This window comes from Trachurus japonicus, chromosome 10, assembly GCF_045865225.1.
Source record: "Trachurus japonicus isolate A0001 chromosome 10, Traja_1.0".
In the NCBI taxonomy this organism is placed as follows: Eukaryota; Metazoa; Chordata; class Actinopteri; order Carangiformes; family Carangidae; genus Trachurus; species Trachurus japonicus.
Window position 1 is genome coordinate 2487428 of NC_140916.1, and position 26451 is coordinate 2513878.

Below are 26451 nucleotides of genomic sequence, written 5' to 3' on the forward strand. Positions count from 1 at the left end.
TGCAGCCGCGCTTGGACCGGGAGACGGACAGAGACAGAGTTTGTGGCGGCTGAGCGGAGACCGCGCGTCGGGGTGGAAACTAACCGGACGACCGCTGCTGCACTGCACCGCACCTACCTACCGGACATAAGTGATTCTTTGCTTGGGCGACTTTTATCCGTTTTTTTTCTCCTCCCCTCTCTCTCTTAGTTATTTCTTTTTCTTTTTTTTATTTTCTCCTTCTCCTCCGTCCTGCTCCTCCATCTCCACCCCAACAAACCAACCAAACCAACCAACGTGCCATCAGCGGAGGAGGGATGCTCGGTGCGAACTGTGCTCGTCTCGCCGGTGGAAACGTTTTTTCGCACCTTCACGGAGTAGCAGTGAGTGAGTGAATGAGTGAGTGAGTGACCCCCTGTCCAGACGGGTCTCCTCCTCCTCCTCCTCTCCTCCCCACCACCACCACCTCTACATATCCACACCACACACACGGGCTCGAGCTCCAGCCGTTACCCCGGAGAGAGGAAAAGGACGCGCAGCGCTGGTCACGATCAAGTCAAAGTGGACAGAAAAATTGTGAGAGGAATAATTACCCCCCCACCACCACCACACACAACTACCACCACTACCACTACCAACACCACCCTGCACCTGCTCGACTGGATTGTTTCGTTTGTTTTCAGGTCTTTTTTTTTTCACCCGCGCCGTTGTGGATTGTTAATTTTTTTTTTCTTCTTCATCTTCTTCAAAATTTTTTCTCCCCCCCTCGGAGGTCTGGAGCGGCTCCGTCTGGGCACCGAGGAGGAGCGGAGCCTGTAGCCGGGCTGGAGCGCTCAAAGCTGGGGAACCGCGCGGCTCTCACCCGGTCCAGGTAGGAACTTGTCTCTCTCCACACTGAGCCGCTTCACGCAGCATCTCATTCCTTCATCTTTTTTTATTTACATAACAACATTAGTGTTAAAACGCCTCATCATGTACATATTAGATATATATAAATACAAATATGTTGTATGTGAATCCTGATCCTGTCAACGCGCCGCTCTGTGTGTATAGGAGACGCTTTACGCACGAGAACACACTGAGTATATTCACTTTATTCACAATTTTCGCCTGGATGAGCACTTGTGCCTTAATTAAAAAAGCACACAGACTCGATGGAGGATGAATCTCTGAAGGCGCAGATCGAGCAGCTGCTTTTTCTTTTTTCTTTTTTTTTCTTTTTCTCTCTCTCTTTTTTAAAACACTTGTTGGCAAAATAAACCAATTTAGCGCGATTGGATGTTCATATCCAGCGACTAATCTCCACTGATGGGTATTTTACCTATATTACACTACAGAGCCATCGATCCGTATCGACTCTCCCCCCCACCCCAACCCCACTCCTCCTCCTCCTTCTCCTTCTCCTCCGTCTCAAACATTATACCTCCACGCCTGTCAGTAATAAAATACAGCTTCCTGCGGGTCAGTCCGGGCTCCCTAACCTCCCTGCAACAGCCAAGAGAAAGAAATCACTACAGTAATCCAGTATAATGGGAGAGAGAGGGAGGGAGGGAGTAGCTACAGCAGCAGCAGCAGCAGGATCCGTGCACGGTTCCCTATAGTGCGCATAGGAGCATCATCACAGCGGGGTTTCATTACGGCTCCATCTGAGGCTCTAAGAGTTCTGCAGGGACTCTGCAGGGAGTCTAAGCGCAGGAGAAGATAATAAAAATAATACAAATGGCAGTTTAAAAAGAAGCTCCTCGTCATCATTATAATCAGAGGTTTTGTCTTGTACTACACTACTACCACACCACCACTACACTGTAATAGTGGAAATAGTGGAGCTGGAGGTATAATCTACCCCTCTTGGGACTCCTGGGGGGGGGGGGGGTAAATAACAACACAACTGCCCATTCCTCATAAACCAAAGGAGGGAGGAGTATCAGTCTCCATATCTGTGTCTGTATGATGAAGCTGCACTCTGCACCTGAGGCCTCGTGGGAACCTGTAGCATCACATTTAACACCCCATCCCTGCATGTTCATCAACCCCTCCCTCCCTCTTTCTCTCTCTTTCTCTCCCTTTCTCCCCCCTCCTCTCCCCTCGAGGAGCGATTATGTGAGTTTCAGTGTAAACTGTTAAAAGCAGCTGGTGATGGATACCCACCACCACCACCACCACCGCTGCTGCTGCTGCTGCATGTGTCACCACCGGGGAATCCGGTCCGTCCGGTCCCTCCGGTCTCCGGCTCATTCCTCCTCCTCCTCCTCCTCCTGCTGCTGCTGCTGCTGCTGCTGCTGCTGTGGTGGAGAGAGGGAGGGAGGGAGGGAGGGGGGAGAAGAGGGTGGGCGTCCGACCTGCTCTACACTAGAGAGAGAAAGAGGGAGGGAGAGGGAGAGGGAGAGGAGTCTGGTATTTACATGCGAGCTGCGTCCTCGTCCTCCTCTGGTAGTAAACGCTGCACGCTGAAGGGAGACTGTTCCTGTTCCGGTTCCTGCTGCTGTTGACCTGTGACCCCCCCACCCCACCTCACCTCACCCCCCCACCCCCTTTCAACTACCTCTACTCTCCCCCTAACCCCATGTCACCCCACTCTCGTTCAGATGACCACCACAGTGTTTCCTCCTCCTCCTCCTCCTCCTCTCTAAACTCAACCTTCGGCCTCCGCGGAGTCTCTGCGCAGCGGGTCCCGTCTATTTCCTGGAGCTTCCACCACCACCTGCTGCTGCTGCATCGTTGGTGTGTGTTTTCTTGGTGAAACCATGAGCGTACGTGAGGAAACACACACACAGTCGTGGTTTGAAGTTGCTGTTTCACGTCTCGGCTGCAGGTTTATCGCCAGAAAACGGTTTAGTACGAGCACACACACAGACAGAGAGAGAGGGAGAGAGAGGTTTTTGTGAAATGATCAGATGAGGAAAAACTAACTGCCCATCCTGCTGGGGGAAGAATCAAAGAATAATAAATTAGCAGCAGTCTTTGTCTCTGCCTGCCACAGACTGAGTAGACTATGATTATTATTTTTAATAATTCCAAACGCTTGCTTTGGCAGTATGTACAATGTGTGTCATGCCAATAAAGCCATTTGAATTGAATTGAGAGAGAGTCATTAAAGCCTCTGAGGTCTGTTTCTGGTCAAACTGGAGAAGAATGAGGAGGAAGAACCCCGTCCCTCCTGATCTCAGACCTGTAAACATCTTCAGCTTTATTCTGCAGCACCAGAGGGGTCCTTCCTCCTTCTTCTCCAGTTTGACCAGAAACCACGGCCGGAGCCTCAGAGGCTTCAATGACTCGGACCTAAATTAAAAAAAGGGAAAAAAATAACTAAGAGAGGGGAAAAACAGTTCAAAGTCGGCCAAGCAAGGATCGCTTGTGTCCGGTAGATCCTCCGAGGTCTGAGGTCTGAGGGTCGATCCCCATGCAGCTCTGGGATTCCCTCCTTCCCTCCCTTCCTAACTCCCTCCCTTCCTAACTCCCTCTCCTTCTCATTTGGAGACTCATCCATCCATCCAATTCTGACCAGATGAAACAACAAGAAATGTCACAGTCATCCGCGGCTCCGCAGGAAGCGGGTTGAGGGGGCGGGAGGGAGGTGGAGGATTAGTCAGCAGGGAGAGGAAGGAGGACGAAAGGGAGAGAGAAAGAGAAGGAGGAGGAGAAGGAGAAGGAGGGATAAAGAGGAGGAGGAGGAGGAGGAAGAGGAGGGAGGAGGAGGTCGACCTGAGTCCGTTCTGCCACATTTTTGCGTAGAAATTGGAGATCTGAGCGAGCAGTGTTGTTAATGCCCGTCATTAAAATGGGAGCTGGGAGAGTGGAAATGGGTTTGGTGTGTGAAATGGAAGCGCACACACTCTCAACACACACTAAACACACTCTACACACTACATTATACACTCTACACACACACAAACACACATTCACCTCTCAGCTTTGCAGAGAAAAGAGAGAGTCCACGCTCCCATTTCAGAGTTTTCACGGCAGCTTTTTAGTTTTTCAGGTGTGACAACAAACCGGCACACACACAAATACAGACACACACACACACACACACACACACACACACACACACACAGAGGTGCAGCTCAGTTGTGAGGGAAAAAGAAAACAGAAAAAGGACAAAGCCTCGTCTGCCGATCGGTCGACTGATCAATCGAAGGAATTCAACCACCCATTGTTTCTTTCTCTTCCATATCCGTTGAGTCACGAGAGAGAAATGTGAATCATCTGTGGCATCTCAAACACAAACGCTGACTCAGGTTGTAAAAAGAGAGACATTGTCGTCTATAATCGAACTCTAATCGGTCGTATTGAGTTTTACAGACGAGTTGAAGAGGAAACGTGAAAATAATAAAGACGAAACAGACAGAGACTGTAAAGAAAACATTATTTCTGCTCCCATTCAGACTGTAGAGACGCTGGTGTGAACGTTTCATATGAGACTATTCATCTTCTACTTCCATTTCAGTCCATTAAGGACGAGCAGGGTCGAGGTGACGGCTCCATTTCGTTTCCCTTCTGCTCGCTCTCTCTCTTCTTCTGCTGCTCTCCACATTTGGGTTTTTTTCCCCCAATTTTTCCAGAGCATCAGAGATCAGCTGAGCCTCCTCCTCCTCCTCTTCCTCCTCTTTTCAATGCAAAAAAAGAAAGCCCACCATTAGTCAATGTAGGTGCACTGCAAAAACTCAAAATCTTTCCAATAAAATGTCTCCTTTTTATATCAAAATGTCTCATTTCTAGTCAAATCTAATCTCTTTCCACTTAGAATAAGACTCACCACCTAAGAATTAACTTGTTTTTACATCATTTTCACTTGTTTTTTGTGCTTGTATTGTAATAAGAAAGAAAAACTTGCTCCACTGTCAGATTTTTCTACTTATTTCAAGTGAAAATATGCTTGAAAGAAGGAAAAAGTGTCTAAAAACAAACTACTTTTTTTTTTTTAAGTATAATTAGATTTGTTTTGACTAGAAATAAGACAAATATTCTTGGTTTAGATTTGTAGTTTTTGCAGTGTGTGGAAAACAAGCGCCCACACTGACAGCAATTAAACGTGACTCCCGTCATGGTTTCCAGGGTCATCATGTAAAATCTGTGCGGTTGTTTCTCCTGTCGTCGTTTCCTGCTGTAAATGGGACTAAAAGCACTTTTATTGAGCCGACGCTTTATTGCTCTATTGATTTTTTTCCGGTGGTGTCAGTAGAAAGTGGGAGGGAGGATGGAGGAGGTGAGGGTGGGGGGGTTAAAATGGTTTTGATTATTTGAAACCTGCAGCCTCACTCTGAGCACCAGGTGTCATTTCACACCGCCGAGTCCCGTCCGTCGCCGTAGTTTCCACACCAGATCTGTTTCTTGTTTTGATTAAATCGTCTATAAATAGTCAAAGCTGATCGTCTGATGAATGACTGAAGAGGCGATTCATTATTTTATTATAATTAGAATAAAAATCTGTGTCGGTTTTGTCTTTTTCTTGTTCTCAGTCTGTTTGTCCAGTTTGTCCCCGTGCTGTTGCCGTAGCTGTAGCCGTATCCGTAGTCATGACATGTGGAATAAATATGTTGCTGTGGATTTAAGCGTCGTCCTGATCTTTACCTCGTAGCGGCCCGGCTGTTCATCTGCCATCCACTCCCATAATCCTCCCCCCTTTTTCTGCTGCTGCTGCTGCTGCTGCTGCTACTGCTGCTGCCAGAGGATCAGTGTGTGTGTGTGTGTGTGTGTGTGTATCAGAGGTTAGACAGCACATCCTGTCAGTAGAAGGTCACACGTTTGATCCCCCCGAACACACAACAACAGTCAGTCAGATTTCCTGCCACGTTGCCTCTGAGCAAGACTTGAAACAACAGGAAAAACGCTAAAGTTTCCTGTGTCGCGTCTGACGGTGTGTGTGTGTGTGTGTGTGTGTGTGTGTGTGTGTGTGTGTGTTATCAGGAGTGTGTACAGAGGGTGTGGACGGATGGCGGTCGCATTCAGAGACGGTGACACACACACAGGTTCAGGTGTGTTTGTAGGTTTCTATTAACCACAGGTTCAGTGATGACGTAGAGATCGGACAGCGAACGCATCACAGCTGTTTAAACTGTGTAAACCAGAGTCAGGTGGACACAACAGAAGAAGTAGAAGAGTAGAGTAAACTTTATTGTCAAAATAGAAAAGTCTAAACACTGCAGGATGCCGGGCAAAATAAAAGTAAATGATAAGAAAAAGAAAAGTCCGCACACCAACAAAAGAATGATTTATATTCAACCCAAAAGGGGAGTGTAACGTTTCAGGTTAGAAACCTGCACAATATTCAAAAACGTTACATTATAGGACACACAGTATGAAAAGAAAAGTGTGCACAAGCATCCTATGATAACAGTCACATGAAACCGTCATACAGTCATGTGATGGGTACCGGAGGCATGTTGATACGTACATGTCAGGTGATAAACAAGAAAAAAAGAGAAATAATGAAAAAAAATCCATCCGATGTCACCAAAGTAACAGGAAACAGAGATCTCGAAGCAACGGCACATGTTTAGTTAAACCATAAACTTGGAGACAAATGTTACCAAATACCACTAATTAGTGGACTTTTCTTTTTCTTATCATAAACTTTACTGTCCCCGAATCTTTGTCACATGTTCAGTGAGTTGCTTCACGTGAAACAGGATTAAAAAAAAAACAAGTTTGACACAAAACGTCCCAAAAACACGAGGAAAAGTCGAACACTTGAACACAACACGATGACATCATCAGATTTTCCGCTTCAGTTTATGAATCGTTTTGATTGTGAAATACAGTGAAAAATCCCGTCTCGTCTTGTGTTTCGAACCAGGATCGAACAGAAGCGACGAGCGAGTGTGTGTGTGTGTGTGTGTTGCAGCGTTAGTGCATGTGTGAAAAAAAAGTGTGCACGTGGCCGGCAGGTGGAAGTGGGCGGAGCTTCAACTGGACGACACGTTCACTGAGTCACGTCTGAGTCGGACGAGTCGACTTCTGTCGGTCCGCTGCTTCGGAAGAAGGAAGCTGTGTGTGTGTGTCTGTGTGTCTGTGTGTGCTAATCTGGCTCAAACAATAGTAGTGAATAGAGTAATCCCCTTTGTGCTGCAGGACCACACACACACACACACACACACACACACACACACACACACACACACACACACTCTGGAGTGTCCAGAGAGCTTCACCTCAGCCATGAACATCCATCTGAGATCTGAAAACATCAAAGCACCTTTTGATTCTCTCTGCATGTGTGTCTATCTGTGTGTGTGTGTGTGTTATTATTCAGCACAGGTCTTGGTATGAAAACACACACACACACAGACACACACACACAGCTGCAGGGTGAGACGACTGAGACTCACCTGACTGGTTTCCAATCTGTGAACTGGTCCAGTCACTCCTTTGTGTTGCTGAATCGTTGTCATACTTTAACACCTGTGTCATGATCACATGACCTGACGTTCTAGTTTCTGTCACGCACGCACACACACACACAATTTGCCTGGGTCACCCAATCAGGGGGCAGGATGCACCTGTGCGTTGCATTCTTCGCCAGGCAAATTCAATCCAGGACTGTTTAGGCTGTAAAAATGTCCTAAATGACGTTGTTTCCAGTAAACTCTGGACTATCTCCCTTCAGGACACTTGGATTGCAGTGGACGAGCAGTGTGGAGGAATATTAAATGGTTTTTGTGTAGTTTTATGGATGTTTTTGTGTCGGGCCCTATTGACTCTCATATAAAGTTTCCGTTGAACTAGGAACCGGTCTCCAGATGCACTTTGAGTAATAATGACTGAATTTATTTTTGGGGGGGAACTATTCCTTTAAAGAGTCGGTTTGAATCCACTTTATGTTTTGTTTATTAAATCATTTCCAGCAGCTGTGAGACTGAGAGAGTGTTTCCTCGCAGACAGCAGAGACACCAGGAAGTAGCCTGAGCCACTTTAACATGAGTGGGAGGGGGGGCGCGGTCTGGACTCGTGGACTCCATCGCCACGGCAACGCGTGTAAAACGCAACCGAAAGAGAGATCAAGTTTAAAATTTGATTTAGTGTTGGATGAGGTTCGACCGCAGGAGGAGTTTCATGTTGTAGTTCAAGGGAGAAGAGGAGGAGGAGGGGGAGGAGGAGGAGGAGGGGGCGGGGCCAGTGTGGACCGACCAATGGAAAGAGAGAGGACGAGAAGGGGCGGGGCTTAAGTTTATGGTTGAGTTTTGCCCTGTGGTCAAACAGCAGCAGGTCAAACAGTGTGGAGAAGTTCAACAGCAGCTCAGCTCCTGGATCTGTAGAGAGTCAAAACCCCCGAGGCTCAGAGGTCAAAGGTCAGTGGGAAATATTGTGGGGTTTTTTTTGTTTGTTTTGATTTGATGACGATAAATCCTCCACGTTTCCTGATAGGATGAGAGTTTATAATCGATAATCAATCATTGGCATCAGTCTGCTGAGTCGACTTAATCCGTCTGGTCTTTATCAACTCAATTAACCAGAAATAACATGAATATTGATCCCTGATCAGCTCGTTTCTGTCTGTTAACATTGAACTCAACACGTCAGAATCAGTGTGTGTGTGTCTGTGCGTGTGTGTGTAGCCATTTCTCACCGATCGCTATCTATCAGCTCTGTATTGATCTTTGATTTCTGCCTCATGCTCGTCCGTCTGTCTGCACCTCGTCGTCTCCCAGAGAGACAGAGGGAGATGAGACGATAAAAACAGAAGCAAAGTGATCGTTTTTAATAATCGATTGATCTTTAAAGTCGCTTTTTAAGTATTTATAGTTCAACATTAACTGGTGTTTGGTGGTTTTATTAGTTTTACATGAAGTCGAACCAAAGTTTTGTTGCATTTGTCAAACAGAGCGACACTTGAACGCATCACGGTGGGATGGCTAAATGATTCAGTCACATTATTGAGTGAATTTGTTGATTTATATTCAATTTTCTGACTTGATTTAGTCCATTTTTCCTCTATTTTCACTATTTTTCCATCAGTTATATATATTAAACATGAGTTGTGTTGTTGTTGTTGTGCAAAACACATTAGACTCAGTTGTTGTGTGTGTGTGGTTTATGTAAATGGGGGGCGGCTGTAACTGTGGAGCTGCTCAGGTCTTAATGTATTGTAATGTAATTTAATGTGATGTAAAGTACAGTCGTTAAGCTGCTGTGATGCAGGTGGGACATTAACATGGAGACACACACACACACACAGACACACACACACACACGGTGGGTGGCAACGGGACCATTCAGCTGCTTTGTAATGTACAGACATGGCTGTTGTCTGGACACGCCCCCCTCTCCCACCCTGTGTCTCCGCTATTGTGAGTCTCTTGTCTTGTCTCACACAGACACACACAACAACTGTGAGCCGGAGTCAAACTGACCGGCAGCATTTATTGCTCGGCTCTTAAAGGGATAGTTCAACATTTTGGCAATTGGCCCATTGCCATAATCCCTATAGTTTTAGCAGTAGGTTCGTTAGCTTTAATTGTCGGTGCAAGCTATTTTTAGAACGGTGGAGCAGAGCCGTGAGCTGCTCAGAGCTACACTACGGAGGCTCATGGGATTTCTTGGTTTCCCTCATCAAACTCATTAAATACACAATCCAACAACTCCACAACACTCTGGTGGACAAGTTGTGACCTGCACATTCACCACGCTATGAGATAATAACAGAACGTTACCAGACAGAGTTGTTTTAGAGGTAAATACAGAGACTGCTTGATGAAAAACTGTTCCTGAAGGCAACGCACATCAGTGGTTTTGCATGAATTTCCCTCTAAAACAACTCTGTCTGGTAACGTTGTGTTATTATCTCATAGCGAGGTGAATGTGCAGGTCACAACTTGTCCACCAGAGCGTTGTGGAGTTGTTGGATTGTGTATTTGATGAGTTTGATGAGGGAAACCAAGAAATCCCATGAGCCTCCATAGCGTAGCTCTGAGCAGCTCACGGCTCTGCTTCGCCGTTCTAAAAATAGCTTGCACCGACAATTAAAGGTAACGAACCTACTGCTATGACTATAGGGACTATAGGGCCAATTTGCCAAAATGTTGAACTATCCCTTTAAACAACTGTTTCATACAGCTTCTTTATAGACAAACATAACACGACAACTTAGACACACACATGTACACATACATACACTCATGGGCCGGTTGGTGAGAAAGTTTGAGACTGTGGGAAAGAGAACGAGCTGGACGAACTCTGGCTCTCCCTGAGGAGGCAACTCACACACACTCACACACACACACACACACACACACTACAGGATACAGTACATGTGAACAAACGTATGAACATATGTTCATGTGCAGAACATCAACAAACAGGAATTCACTGCACTTCACATTTTTTTCACTCGGGGCTCTCTTGACCTTTGACCCCGAGATTTATTTAGAAGCAGAAACTCTCACGACCCCGAGACTGTACAACGCACACACACTGACACACACTGACACACACTCAGTCAGAATGAATCTGTGCGTGTCTCACTTTTCATTTCCCGCCGCTCTGAGTGGATTTTACAGCTTCTTTGATCTTTGACAACAAAAACAAGTTTTTGAGTCGAGAATCAAAAAAGAAAAAAAAATCACGTTGTGAAACTTCACATCAAACTTTGTCTCCTTTGATCCGACGAGGTCGAGGTTTCATCAGACTTCTGACACTTTACTCTGATATGATTTCATTCCTGTTTATTGAGGATGAATGTGGAGGAGCAGCGATCACATGATCAATTTGATGGATAGAAAATGAATCAGCAGCTGTTTTTTTTGTGATCGATTGATTGTTTATGTCACAAAAAGACATTTCTTTCTTCGTTTTATATGATAAAACATTTGAGTTTGGTTTAAAAAGAAACGATCAGTTTTTCACTTAAACACCATTAATCATATTATAATCAATATTCTTTGACATTTTATTGACAAATTGCTAACTGAGAAACAAATGAGGTGATTCATCAATTAATTCAATTCTTTTGTTTAGTTTTTTATAGGAAAAAAAAACAAGTTTAAATTTCTGTAACATTGTGACATCACAACTGAAGCTCAGATTAATCAGCATCTTATTATATAATCTATTGATAACCTATCAGTTAACTTTTAATACAAATGCTCTGTGACCTAGTTCGACAAAACTCTGGTTCATGATGACGTCGTCACAAACCGGTTCAAACTCACACAAAAACTGTATTTTTAAAAAGAGACCAGATATGAACGAATATGATCTGATATGATCTTTGAATGTTTTCATTCTGGATAAACTTTAGATATTTTATCCATAAATCTATGGATATATTTATATCAGCGAGAGTCGGACAGAGATGAAACAAGATGATTTTATCAACTTTAAAGCTTCTTAAACTAAAAAGTGAAACTTCTAAATCTCCTGTTGAAATCCAGGATTAAAATATCTTGAATCCAGAGCAGCAGCTGATCGATCGTTTCTGATCCTGTGGTTTGTGTAGTTTGTGTAGTTCACCTTCCTCACACTCTTCGTCTTTTTCTTCTTTTTTTTGGTCTTCTCTCTGTCTCTCCATGAGGTGAAACTGATTTATGTTCACCTGCCGGCAAAATATGAGAAATATGCGGTCACCGTTAAAAAAGACTGGTCTCTGGTTGTCACATACACACACCTGGAAATGAAGACGTTGTGTGTCTGTTGTGTATTTATTCACACACACACATAGTAACAGTAACCGGTCCGGTCCTAGTTCGGGTTCTGTGCAGACTCACTGTTGTTGTGTCTGTCGTGTTTTTTTGGCGTGAGCGTTGGGCAGACTGGACGTCGGCCAGCGCACAGCAGCAGCATCGTCGTCGTCGTCTCAGCTCCGTTTCCACGGTGACGTGTGAAATGCCGCGGGGGGGTCGGAGGTCAGAGTTCGGTGGTTTTGGGGTATTTGGCAGCTCAGGAGGAAAAAATGTGCGAAGAGAAACACACAAACACACACACACAGAGGTATTCACATGCACGTTCACACTTGCAAACACACACACACACACACACACTGACAGTCATGCAGAGGGTAATTAAGTGTGTGTCTGTGTGTGTGTGTCACAGCAGGGAGCAGAGAACAACTGCACAACAGCAACGTCAAACATTTGCTCCTCGTGTGTTTGTGTGTGTGTGTGTGTGTGTGTGTGTACTTGTTTACTACAGTTGTTACTTTATTTATTTACGAGGCCGTCGTCAAAATAAAAGCTTCGGTGTCTCGGGTTTAAACTCCATCGGTCGTCACGACAACAACAACAAAACAAAAATACACAATATCACAGTGATAATGATACGATAATGATAAGATTTGTCTAATCGACTTGATAAAGTTCAGTGGAAGTAAAATAAAAGACAACAACTTTAGTTTCTGTTTGTTAACAAGCAACAGACGTCGTTTCCTGATTGGCTCATACAAATAAAACCTCCTAGCCTAAGCTCCGCCCCCTCTCCCTTGAGTGTCATTGACACAGGGAGACACAGACCAAAGTCCAACGTTTGTCACATAGAAAAACAATTTAACACTTTTTAATGATTTTAAAGTTTAAATTAATTAACACAAACGGTGAAAAAGAGGCAGATAGAACCGTTAGTGCTAACGGCCAGCTGTAAATAAAGTCATACTGAAGTTATTAGATAATTTTATGGATTTTCTGACTTTGATTTGAAGATTAGACACAAAAACCTTGAAAATAACAGAAAAATTAAAGTTTAAACTATTTATTCCACAAGTGAACGGCATTAAAGCTCGATAAAGCCACCTAAACACTCAAACTACCAAGTGTGTTGCAGCTGACGTTACAGTTTCATGCATTTGTTATTCAACTTCATCTATTTGAATTTTAAACTTTATTTATTTCAACACACACTGACGAACTCTGTCGTTGTGTTTTTAATGTAAATAATAAAAAATAAAACTCTTGGTGAAGGATCAAAAGCAAAAGGAAACACAATGTGATGATTTATGACGATCAGACTTCAGACTTTCCTTGAGATGAAGGTGTGTGTTTGTGTGTGCGTGTGTGTATGCGTGTGTGGACAAAGAGAGAAAAGCTTTATTGAAACCTGAGGACACATGACAAAGTGTCAAAGGTCAAGCTCAGTGTGAAAATAACCGTATCAGCGTCGCTTCATGTTCGACTTTGTGAGTCTGTGTGCCACTGAGTGAAAGAGCAACAAGGCTCGACTGAGAGAATTAACACACACACTTAGACACACACTCAGACAGACACACACTCAGACACACACACAGTGAAGCCAGTGTTGCAGTAGTCGGAGGAGGAGGATGAGGAGGAGGCGAGCAACAAGACTTCTTGCTTCCTGCTCAGCATGCCGGTCCCATTGTGTGTGTGTGTGTGTGTGTGTGTATGTGTGTGTGCAGTTGTGAGCATGTGTGTGTGTGTGTTCCTCTACAAATCAAGGACGTGAGCAGAAATAAAAAGCGCTCTCCAGATTAACCTCGTCAACCTGCAGCAGAGAGACGGAGGTGGAGGAGGAAGAGCTAGTTAGAATCCAGACGTTCAGGTGAAGAGTCAGGGAGTTTGATTCAGGGAGAAACATCTGGAAACATCTGGGAAACCAAGAAATCCCATGAGCCTCCGTAGCGTAACTCTGAGCAGCTCACAGCTCTGCTCCGCCGTTCTAAAAATAGCTTGCACCGACAATTATAGGTAACGAACCTGCTGCTATGACTATCACTGCAAAAACTCAATATCTTTCCAAGAATATTTGTCTTATTTCTTGTCAAAATGTCTAATTTCTAGCCAAAACTAAACTCTTTCCACTTAAAATAAGACTCATCACCTAAAAATTAACTTGTTTTTAGATCATTTTCACTTGTTTCAAACTAATTTTCACTTGAAATAAGTAGAAAAAAGTCTGCCAGTGAAAGGAAGTTTTTTGTGCTTGTAATAACAAAGAAAAACTTGCCCTACTATCAGATTTTTCTACTTATTTCAAGTGAAAATCTGCTTGAAATAAGTCAAAAGTGTCTAAAAACAAGCTACTTTTTTATGTATAACTATGTATATGTATAAATATACATATTTTAAGTATAATGAGATTTGTTTTAACTAGAAATAAGACAAATATTCTTGATAAGATATTGAGTTTTTTGCAGTGTAGGGATTATGGCAATGGGCCAATTTGCCAAAAATGTTGAACTATCCCTTTAAATCTGACACCGAAGATAAAAACCCTGAAGGTCACAGGAGGCGGTTGTTGGATCTAATGTGTTTCCGTTTCCTCTTGTCTCTTCCAGAGCGGTGCTGCTGCTGCCGTCGGGCGGAGACATGGCGGCGCTGAGGTGGTCGTTCCCGTTGTTCCTGGCAACCGCCGCCGCCGTCCTGCTGGCCCCGTGTGACGCGGCACCCAGCGACATCCTGTACCGCGTCCCCGAGGAGCAGCCGCCCAGCACGCTGATCGGCAGCCTGGCGGCGGACCAGGGCCTCCCCGACTCGGGCCACCTCTACAAGCTGGAGGTGGGCTCGCCGTACCTGCGCGTGGACGGCAAGACGGGCGACATCTACACCACCGACGTCCCCATCGACCGCGAGACGCTGCGCGACTGCCGCCACCTGTTCGAGGGCGACAAGTGCTTCCTGGAGTTCGAGGTGTCGATCACCGACATGCTGAAGGGCTCGGGGCCGCGGCTCATCGAGGGCCGCATCGAGGTGCTGGACATCAACGACAACACGCCGCAGTTCTCCTCGCCCATCCTCACGCTCTCCATCCCCGAGAACACGCACATCGGCGCCCTCTTCTCCATCCCCATGGCGACCGACCGGGACTCGGGCACCAACGGCGTGGCCGAGTACTCGCTGACGACGGGGCCGGACGCCGACCAGCTCTTCAGCCTGCAGGTGGCCGTGGACTCGGACGAGAAGCTGCCGCAGCTGGTCGTCATGGGCAACCTGGACCGCGAGAAGAAGGACTCGTACGACCTGAACATCCGCGTGGTGGACGGCGGGAGCCCGCAGAGGGCGAGCAGCGCTCTGCTGCGCGTCACCGTCACCGACCAGAACGACAACCCGCCCAAGTTCGAGAGGAGCCACTACGAGGCCGAGCTGCCGGAGAACAGTCCGCTGGGACACTCGGTGCTGCAGGTGAGCGCACAAACACACACACAGACACACACACACGCCCTTGTAATGCTATCTTTATGAGGACAATCATTGACATAATGTATTCCCTAACCCTTAACCATCCAAAACAAATGCCTAACCTTAACCATTACTCTTAACCTAACTTAAACCTAATTATAACCTAAAGTCTTAAAGGTATAATGTGTAGGATTTACCCCCATCTAGCGGTGCGGTTGCATATCTGAACGTATTCTTGATGTTGCATTCACCTAAAATCGGGCAGATGTCAGACAGACGCTGCATGTAACAGGATAAACAAGCCTCTATGTAAACAAGTGGTCCGCCAGCACGAGGCAAAACAATACAGGCGTGACAATATGTTGTCATGGCGATGTCGTATTGTTTACCTGACCCACGTTTTACCGTCTTTCTCTCGTCGAGTAAAATGACATCCGGTTGGTTTGCCGACGGCCGTCTGCCTGACTGCACCTGAATGCAACGTCAGTGCCTCCGTCCTTCCTCACACTACACAGTGGTGACAGTTTTAACAGGCGCTACCTGGCGGACCACTTGTTTACATAGACGCTTGTTTATCCTGTTACGTGCAGCATCTGTTGTCTGTCTGACGTCTGCCCGATTTCACGTGAATGCAACATCAAGAATACGTTCAGATATGCAACCGCACCGCTAGATGGGGGGAATTCCTACATATTATACCTTTAAAAACTCTTGCCGGCCCTCACAACGTAGTAAGTACAAGAACACACACAGACACACACAGAGATGCTGACAACAGTTGAGTTGAGTTGAGAGACGATGTTTCAAAGTTGAACATCGTGTCGTGTGTGAAAAGCTGCTTGTTAAACATCAGATTTGTTTTCTCTACTTCTGTCACATTTGTCTTTTTACAAGAACTATTTAAATCATCACGTCTCATTGAAAACTGCTGTGTGAAGTTTGAGGCCTCAGGGACAAAAGACTGTTGGAGCTTTTGAGTTCATATTTTCACCAACAGTAGAAAAAAAATCAGCTTTAATTCTTTTAATATAAAGGAACAGGAAACAAACTGAAGCTTTTTGATGCTTAAAAAACATTTTAAATTCCATCTGATCTTTGTTTTTCCTCCTGGTTTGGTCTCATTGGTCACTGCAGATGTCGACCGGGAGTTATTGACAAAGGCAGTAACCAATAGCAGAGCTTAAAGTTTAAACATCCAAACTTTAACCCCTTTTATGAGATTTCGTTTTACATGTTTTACCACTTCAAAACACTGTTGGGGAAGAAAAATGCCACCGAACCTGAAGTGAATTTATTGAGCACATTTAAGAAACAACCAGGTCAAACAAACAGAAGAGTAAGTAACAAGAAAACAGCTCCACCTGGGTTAAAACAGGGAGTTAAAGTGGAGGACATAGAAGTTGACACCATCCCGTTAGGAGCTTTATAAACAAATGATAAAATCTTAAAATCAGCCTTTATCTGTTCATCTAGTTTAAAGTCAACGTCCAGTTTGACACCAACCAGTTAAACATCTGGTTTCAGATCCTCTGTTGGGCCCAAACCAGGTGTTTAACGTTCACATCAGGATCCAGCTCAGTTTCACTCGCTCATATCTGTCCAGAGCTGCTGATTTCAGACTTTCCTGTCGTCCAGTGAAAGCCTCACAGGAACCTTCGGCCTCGGCGGCGGCGATAACACGACGGCTGCACACAATATGCTGCTGCTGCTGCTGCTGCTGCTGCTCAATTATCTGATCGGACAGATGGTGCAGGCCGAGGTGGAGCGGGCCGCGGGATCACCGCATGTAGTCACATATTAACCACTGATTCAACTTCACCTCTGAGCCCTCGGCACTGGGGGGGAGGGAGGAGGGGGAGCAGCAGTGGCGGTGGTACGTGATGGCGCCGTCAGAGCGGGAAAGTTCAGTTTGCTTTGGCAGCGTCAGAGCGAACTCAGTCACCGCCACCGGGCCGACGGTGCAGCGACCAGCCAGCCAGCCAGCCTTCCACAGAGAGAGAGAGAGAGAGAGAGGCGTGCATGACTTAATCTGAGTCAGTCATGAGATTATCCACGGGGCTTATGGGTATTATTGCTCTGGATGTGGCTCGTCGCGTTTCACAGGCACAATTCATTTCACTTAACGTGCGTTTTTGAGGAGCGACGGGTCGAAGACGACGACGACGGCGACTCACGACCCGTTTAAAATAGTCCGTCGGCTGCACAGACAGACGTGTTCATCCGCACGTTTACACTCACTCTGCATCTTTTTTAAACACTTTTCTGTCAATGCAACATTTTAAGACGAGTTTCTTTTACCTCCAAAACACAGAAAACAAAATCTAGAGATTCTTAAAGTACTTTTATTTTGAAGTATTTACAGGTTTCGATTACAGCTCAGTATAATAACAGTATAAAGGTAGATGTTTTTATTAAAGCTCCATACAGTATAAAGGTAGATGTTTGTGTTAAAGCTCCATACAGTATAAAGGTAGATGTCCATGTGTAGTGTGATTGTAAAGCAGCTCTAGGTTCTATATTAATCACTCTTTTGGAGAAAAAAAAACTGCAAACACTTTATAATAATAACTACACACTATTAAGCATTAGTCAAACACCCTTAATTCATCATTTATTAATTATTCTTCCTACACTGATTCTATTTAGTCTGTAAACACAGTTATTAATATTTAACTCTAGATTAAAGAGCTTGTGTACAATGTGTGTAATGACTCTATTTTTATACTTTTATGTGACTGGTTCATTCTTTATAAAACTTGTATTATATCAATGACAAACCAGTTAAGTAGGACACATACCTTGTAGTATTGTAGTGTTCATAAATGACCTACTATAAAAGGATGAATTAATGCTTAACTAATGATGCATAGTGTGTAGTTACTATAAAGTGTCATGGAAAAACACTTAAAAACTCATCAGTGAGCTTCATCAGGATTTCCTTGTTGCCAGTTGATCAGATTTGATTGATAATAAAGCAGATATGGATGAATGTATTAGTCTTAGTCCACTGAAGTCGTTTCAAACCAGCAGAAAAAGAAAAAAAAACACTGTGAAATAACCAATAAGTCACCCTATCTCTGCAGATGTGGTGAAATTGCCTGTTTGATGGAGAGAAATAAATGTCTTCACGGCTTTTAACTGACTAATAATCATGAGATTTCTTTGACTGATGAATTAGACGACTGTAAGAAAGGAAAAAAAAATCTGTCACATTGTTCTTTTCCAGCGTTATTGTCCCCTCCGAGACGAAGGATCTCCTCAAATCTAGAGCTCATTAAAAGACCAAAGAATATATGACAATTGACAGAGATGTGACTGTCATTATCTCTAATGACTAATTTCCCAAAACGATGATAAAAACACTGAATATTTCTCTGACAACCGGGCGATTAATCAGCTCAAAAGGAGGCGGCCCAGAGTGATCTGAAGGGTCCACACTGAACTACCATGTAATTATAATGTAATAAAGTCAACAATAAACCAGACAGGAAGTTAACTGTGATGGATTATCTCTGCTCCGAGTCTCTGTGAGATGAGTTTATTAAAAGGTCCAGTATTTTTTACTCTGCTGCAGTTGTTTTTTTCCATGGTGCTTTCAAGGTCCACTCACAAACTAAAACTAGACAAGGTCCTCCTCAGCTTCCATCTGCTGCTGAAGGCTGAGATGTTTCTACAACATCTACATCAACAAGTTTTTTGAAATTAAATATTCATATTCAAAGTAAGTGGACCTTGAGTAGAGATTATTTTATTAACCTGCAGTTGTTTTTTTATCTTTGTTAAAAGCAATAGTTTTTCATCTCCTCTCTCAGCTTTTCTCTGGAGCTCTAGAAACAACAGATCAGTGTCAGCCAATCAGAAGAGAGGAGGCTCTGACCCTCTCTTCTGATTGGCCGACTGTTTTCTTAAGTGATCCAATAAAAATCAGAATAAAACGCTCAGAGAAACCAAATCCTGCAAGTTGTTGAATGGTGGGTCCAGGTGGTGAGGGGGCAGGGCTTAGTTGTGACATCACAAAGTGACAGGAAGTCCTGACGGCTGGTTTTAAGGCTCAGTTTCTGAATACAGGCTGTGTGCATTTCTCTGTGGACTGAGGCTTTGATACTTTCACAGTATTAATATAGAACCTAGAGCTGCTTTATAATCACACTACACATGGACATCTACCTTTATACTGTATGGAGCTTTAACACAAACATCTACCTTTATACTGTATGGAGCTTTAACACAAACATCTACCTTTATACTGTATGGAGCTTTAACACAAACATCTACCTTTATACTGTATGGAGCTTTAATACAAACATCTACCTTTATACTCTGAATATTTCACAATGTGCTTTAAAAACCCACTGTGACTGGACAGTAGAAAATCCTAAAATCAAAAGGTTTCACTCAAAAGTGTTACAGTGGAAGACAATAGGTTAAAACATGCAGCATGTTCCTTTAAAGAACAAGTCATGAGGAAGAGGTGAAGGAATAAAATGAGGCCAATAGTTTCGGAGAGGGGGGAGAAAACTGCAGAACAACGGTTACTGGAGAGAGGAGAAATTCGAGGAATTCAGTTGTAAAGCAGCTAAAACATGCAGGAGAATCTGGTCTCCTCTTGTAAGGAACCAGTTGGTCTCGCTGGTTAACTGTTAACAGTGTTTATATTTGCTGTGCGCCTGGACAGAGCGGCCTTGGAGAGCAGCCAGCAGCAGCAGCAGCAGCAGCAGCAGAGCCTGGCTTCATCACAGCGGCACTGTGCTCCAGCAGCTCAACTGTTCAATACACAATTCTCAGAAGCTGTCAATAATTCACCGCTGTTTGGTGATGTCTGCTGCTTAAAGCCGCACCGAAGGAAAGGAAATCAATGGGCAGGAGAAATTATAATTTCACTTTAATGCTTTCTTTAACCTTAACCTCAGTGACTCGGATCAGCGACTTCCACGGTCACCCTCAGGTGCCGGTGACAAGTCTGTCACAGTCTGTGATCCTGAGCAGGCAGGAAACCAGATATTTATTATGTGGCAGAATGAAGTGGAGTCTGTGTAAAAAAAGAAAAAAAGGAAAATCCCTTGGAGATTCTGTCGGCTGCTGCGTTAACCTCTTAAAACCTGATGTCCTCCTTCAAAATGTTCATTTAATTCCTTTTTCTGTCATGTTTTTTCTACCTCGTCTGGTTTCAGCTCGTCGTTGGAGCTACGTCATGTTTACACAAGTGAAACATTAAAACTCAAGGTCTTAATGTTTTTTTTTTCTTGGCTTCTTTCTAAATCTGCTCCACTCTCCAGATGTTTTCTCAAGCTGCAGCTAATTTTAATTATCAACATTTATTTTTTTTACGGTTATTGTTCAATCATTTGCTCAATAAAATGCCAAAAATTGGCAGAAAACATCACATCCTCCTGGTATCCAAACAACACCAACATATAAAATTCACAATAATCAATCTGTGAGCCTTAAGATATCAGACATTTTATATCATTTATCAAACAGTTTCAACTTGTGTCTAGTCTCAATACCTGCATTTTTAAGAGTGGCATCGATCTGCTCGTCTAATTCTTAGAGAAAAAAAGCCTGTAAGTGTATTTCCTGAAATGTCAGAGTAAATCTTTAAAAACATTCCTGTGTCCTTGGCCAAAACAACACAAGTTTTATTGTTTGTTTAAACAAGCTGAAATAATCGAACCTCCCCCCTTTGGCAGATCTCTCTCCCTTTTTATTTATTTTTTTTGGTCTGATTCTTTAGAAACCAATATATTTTTAGGTCTTATATTTTAGGAGATTATTTTGCTGAGTGCAGACTTGGCTCCGGTCCGGTTCTACTTTAAAGGGATAAATGGCCTTAAAATTTAAAAACCCTAATTACATTACTGTAAACGTCCCAGGTGAGGGCTGCTGCCGTGGAAACGCTGAACCAGCAGCACCTGGGACGTTTAAATCAGCTGTTCAACAACTAGTTCATTTGAAACCACTACACCGACCTACATTTCTTCACAGCAGCTGAGCCGTTGGATGAGCGCAATTAAAAAGTATTAGATGTTTTAGATAGAAAGGCGTCCTAATGAGTACATCCTAAGTGACATTCTGCTGACTGCTCGTGCCTCCTAATTGACTAATTACCTCCATTTACTTTGGGGTTTGGGTGTGTGATGGTGGCCCGATGCTGGTCCGTCCTCTCCGGTGTCCTAATGGGCCCCGAGGAGCCGGGGCCTTTTTCTGATAATGAGAGGAACATTAACATTCACTCATCTGCCCATCCGATGCCAATGACCCGCTGCACGGCCATTAGATGTTGTTGTTGTGTGGGTATGAGCACTCAGCTTTGATCTTCTATTATGTTTCACACAGCAGAAAAAAAAACCTCCTACCCAGGAAAACACAAAGGGCTTTGTAGTCTTGCATTAGTAATGGTTGTGACTCTTTGTAAGTCAAAGAATCTAAATAGTCAATAAAATTATGGATATAATGGGAGTGCGGGGGATCAGGCTGCCGGTTTCCTCTGAAACATCAATTTTGACCATGAATTGACAGAAATTGGTCAAATGGGACTGAAATTTGGATGTTTACGGTGCATTACTCTGGACATTTTCTCAGAAATACAAAACATCATTATGTTGTGATGACAATAATTGTACTAAAATACATATGAAGCCTATTCAGGAAATGGTGACCTTCTCTTTTTCTCGCCTCTGCAGGTCAGAGCCAATGACGGAGACACCGGCATCAACGGAGAGATCGACTACAGCCTCCATCAGGCGTCGGAGACCGTCCAGAGGCTGCTACGCATCGACCGCTCCACCGGCATCATATACGTCAAAGGCCTGGTGGACCGCGAGGAGGAAAACTTCCTCAAGTTCTTTGTGATCGCCAAAGATCGCGGGCCCAACTCCAAGAGCTCCAAGGTCCTCGTGACTGTCAACGTCAGGGACCAGAACGACAACGCTCCGGCTATCGAGATCCGTGGCATCGGCTTGGTGACGCACCAGGACGGCGTGGCCAACATCTCCGAGGACATGCCCATCGGGACCCCGGTGGCGTTGGTCCAGGTGTCGGATCGCGACGAGGGGGAGAACGCGGTGGTGACGTGCGTGGTCGCTGGCGATGTCCCGTTTCAGCTCCGACCCGCGAGCGAGTCGGCCAACGACAGGAAGAGGAAGTACTTCCTGCAGACGACGACCCCGCTGGATTACGAGCGCGTTAAGGATTACAGGATTGAAATTGTCGCCGTGGATTCTGGGAACCCGGCTCTGTCCAGCAGCAACTCCCTGAAGGTCCAGGTCACGGACATGAACGACAACACGCCGGTCTTCTCCCCCGCGGTGCTCGAGGTGGACTTCGCCGAGGGCAACCAGCCTCACGACAGGGTGCTGGACGTGGTGGCGACGGACGCCGACAGCGGCACCAACGCGGAGCTGGCCTACAGCATCATCGAGCGCTCGGCCACCAGGCTCTTTGAGATCGACACCAACACCGGGGAGGTTCGGGTGAAGAACCTGCTGGACCGGGAGGAGACGGAGCGCTACGAGTTCCGGGTGGCGGCGGCGGACAAGGGCCTTCCCAGCAAAACCGGCACCGCCACGGTGGTGATCAACGTCCTGGACCGCAACGACAATGACCCTAAGTTTATGCTGAACGGCTACAGCTTCTCCGTCATTGAGAACATGCCTCCTCTCAATCCCGTCGGCGTGGTGACCGTCACGGATGCCGATAAGGGAGAAAACGCCCGCGTGAGGCTGTTTGTCGAGCCGGACAACGGGAAGTTTGTCATCCAGAACGGCACGGGAACCATCCTGTCCAGCATCTCCTTCGACCGCGAGAAGGAGAGCACCTACACCTTCCGTCTGAAGGCCGTGGACGCCGGCGATCCGCCTCGATCCTCCTACGTCGGCGTAACCATCAACGTCCTGGATGAGAACGATAACGCCCCCTATATCACCAAACCGTCCAACTCCTCCTACACTTACCTGACGCCCGGCACCGCTCCGGACACCCGTGTGGAGATGGTCGAGGCCGAGGACATTGACTCCGGACCCAACGCCGAGCTTTACTACGCCATCACGGGTGGCAATCCGTACGGCCTGTTCCACATTTCGCCCAACAGCGGAGAGATCACGCTGGCGCAGGAGTTCAACGGCAAGCACACCGGACTGCACCGCCTGGTCGTGAGGGTCAGCGATAAGGGCAAACCTCCGCGACACACCACCGCCCTGGTCCACGTCTTCGTCAACGACACCAAGTCCAACGTGTCCCTCATCGAGGCGCTGGTCGGACACAGCCTCTACACGCCTCTGGACCGGGACATTGCCGGAGATCCCGACTACGCCCACGCTCAGCGCAGCAACATCCTGTACGGCAGCCTGGCGGGCGTCGCGGGCGTGATTCTGGTCATCGTGGCCGTGGTGGTCATCAGACACCGGCTGCAGAAGGACACCAAGAGCGGTTACCAGGCCGGCAAGAAGGAGAGTAAGGATCTATACGCTCCGAAGCAGGGTCCCAAAAACGGCAAAGGGAAAAAGAGCAAAAAGGGGAAAGCGCCGAAACCCGCCAAACCCCTGGAGGAGGACGAGGAGGCCAGCTTGCAGAAAGGCCTCAAGTTCAACCTCATCAACGACAGCGTCAACGACAGTCCCAGAATCCACCTGCCCCTGAACTACCCGCCGGGAAGCCCCGATCTGGGCCGCCACTACCGCTCCAACTCCCCGCTACCCTCCATCCAGCTGCAGCCTCAGTCGCCATCCGCCTCCAAGAAGCACCAGGCCGTGCAGGACCTTCCCGCCACCAACACCTTCGTGGGAACCGGCGACAACAACTCCACGGGCTCCGACCAATATTCGGATTACAGCTACAAGGCCAACCCGCCCAAATACAGCAACAAACAGGTAGGAGAATACGCAAATACGCCAATGTACTACAGGGACATCCATTGGACCAACCGGGTGTGGTAGTCATGCTGGGACTTATTATTCCTCCACCAAAGTTGCACTGATCCCCATCAACCCCCCACAGCACAGCACCCACCACCTCCAAACTGTCATTTCCCCTTTTTTGTCTTTGGTTTGGTTTGGTTCTGTTCACCAGTTCTGTTCATTTTTGTTTCGTTTTTTCGCTTTTCACCTTAACATGGACACCACCACAATAATAATCACACCATGAAGGATTTACATAAAGGGATAGACCGAATATGGGTTTACCAATATTTACCATCTGATGTTGTTGTTTGACTGGTATTTGGAGACCACCACAACAACCCCCCCACAAAAAAATGAACTCTGCTGATCCAGAACATGCTTGTGGGGCGGTTTTGTAATGATTGAGCTGTGTTTTTGCTTTTTCATGTCCAATCATACAATAATAATGTTTGATGCGTTACTGTTATATATATAAAAAAGCACATGATGTTATATTCTTGCAAAGAGAAAAGTTTTTGGATACACAAAGATGGAAATGCTCGTTTTGAAAAATCCCATATGGGTCTATCCTGAACTTCTATATGTTTTCCATTTGTTTTGTTTTCTTTGTGTTCACCTTTTCACAGCGGGTTCAATGAAGGAGTTGTTGAGTTAATTATTTTTTTTAATTATTCAAAACTGTTTTGATTGTGGAGTTGTTTGTGCAGCCGTTGAAAGGTTCACACTCACATCCTCATTAAGTCTCAATGTTTTTCTTTTCATTCCTTATTTTCAGTGTTGTTTTTTTTTGTTCTGGGGAGCTGTCTGGAGGTTTAAAGCTGCTCTTTATGGCGCGATCAGCTTGTTGAAGTGTGACAAAGAGTGACTGTGAATTCCTGAGCTTTTTTTTTTCTTTTTCTTTTTTTTTTGTACCCATTTTATTGTTTCTTGGCTTTCTTTGGCCAGGAACTAGACTGGCTGAGCAGCACTTTAGAGTGTTTCCATCCAGTTCAGACCAATTTAAGGTAATTTCAGCTCGGTCAGGGAGCCAAAGCAGTGAAAAAAAAAAGAAAGAGAGAGCGACAGACAGGAAAGAAAGAAAGGGAATAAGAAGGAAAAGGGAGGAGGGGGTTGTAAAAACCACTACACTATGAAGGAAAAGGTACACTAAGACTAAATACAACCATTTCTTAACCTCTGCACCTCCTGTCAGGTCAGCTGAAATACGACTTAATTTCGCCGTGTTCCCAATCACAGGGGCTAAAAAGTCAATTGTTTGCACAGATTAATGGCAGGTAATTTTCCAGACGCCCGCCTTATTTTACCCAGAGTGCCTTGCTCTATTCTATTTAATGTACAAAAACGTCTGGGGGAGGGAGGGAGGGAGGGTTAGGGGTTGAGACGAGGGCCATTAACCGCGTGATTGTGACGAGATTTCATGCCACGTCGGCTCTTTTGGGGAAACATGGAGGAGGGGAGGGGTTTGGGTGTGAATATGGAACTGTCATGTGCACTGTGAAAACCATAGAGACAATCACGTTAAGGTGTCGTCGTTGCCGTCGTCGTAGCGATGTTCAGACTGTACATATATGTGAACGACATGTCAAGATGATTTTTGTTTAAGTTTGTGCTTTTTTTTCCATCTGCTGTTTGTGTTGCAACATTACTGTGTCATACATGCGTGTGTGTTTGCAAGTGTGTGTGTGTGTGTGCTTAACAAAACAACCATCTAAATACCTGTACCAAAGACTTACACACACACACGCACATGCATGCACACACACACACACACACTACACAAACTCAAATATCTTACCAAGAATATCTGTCTTATTTCTTGTCAAAATGCCTCATTTCTACTCAAAACTAATCTCTCTCCACTTAAAATAAGACTCATCACCTAAAAATTAACTTGTTTTAGATCATTTTCACTTGCAATAAGTAGAGAAATCTGCAAAAAAGCGAATTTTTCTGCTTATTTCAAATGAAAATATGCTTGAAAGAAGTAAAAAGTGTCTAAAAACAAGCTGCTTTTTATGTGATGAGTCTAATTTTAAGTATAATGAGATTTGTTTCGACTAGAAATAACATTTTGACTAGAAATAAGACATATTCTTGGTAAGATATTTGAGTTTTTGCAGTAGTTGCGTTATTTGCAGCCAATGCCATTTTACAGTATCTACAGTTTCTATATATATATATGAGAGTCTGAGTTCAGACTGTGTTTCCTGGTTCAGACGGTTCCTGCTGTGTTCGCTGTTTGCCGACGCTCCTGCTGGGTTAATGTTTAGCCTGTTAATACTCGAGCCCGCGGGCGTCACACTTCACTCTCCTCAGATTTAAAACCCCAACACATCAGCTCTGATCCATCACACACATAACACACACAACACACATAACACAACACACACAACACAACACACATGCTCATGCATCATGTAACTCTTCTTCTCTGGGGGGGAAAATAAATGTACAGTGTTCATTATTTTGTTTTTTGTTCATGTTTTTTACAGCTAAAAGCAGATTTTATTTCAATA

The 26451-nt window shown here is 45.0% G+C and overlaps 1 protein-coding gene across 1 annotated transcript; it reads left to right on the forward strand.

The window, feature by feature from the left end:
* On the forward strand, positions 1-25277 carry LOC146979255 (protocadherin-1-like). Its single transcript, XM_085788974.1, has 3 exons — positions 1-850; positions 14198-15041; positions 21722-25277. Exons 2-3 carry the CDS (start codon positions 14229-14231, stop codon positions 23969-23971), a joined length of 3063 nt encoding a protein of 1020 aa, XP_085645100.1. The 5' UTR covers positions 1-850; positions 14198-14228; the 3' UTR covers positions 23972-25277.
* The last annotated feature ends 1174 nt before the right edge of the window (positions 25278-26451 follow it).

Bases quoted from the DNA above. Each gene is read 5' to 3' on its own strand.
- LOC146979255 (XM_085788974.1), top strand. From the start codon at position 14,229: ATGGCGGCGCTGAGGTGGTCGTTCCCGTTGTTCCTGGCAACCGCCGCC. The intron at 15,042-21,721 runs GTGAGCGCACAA...TCGCCTCTGCAG, and splicing joins TGGGACACTCGGTGCTGCAG to GTCAGAGCCAATGACGGAGA.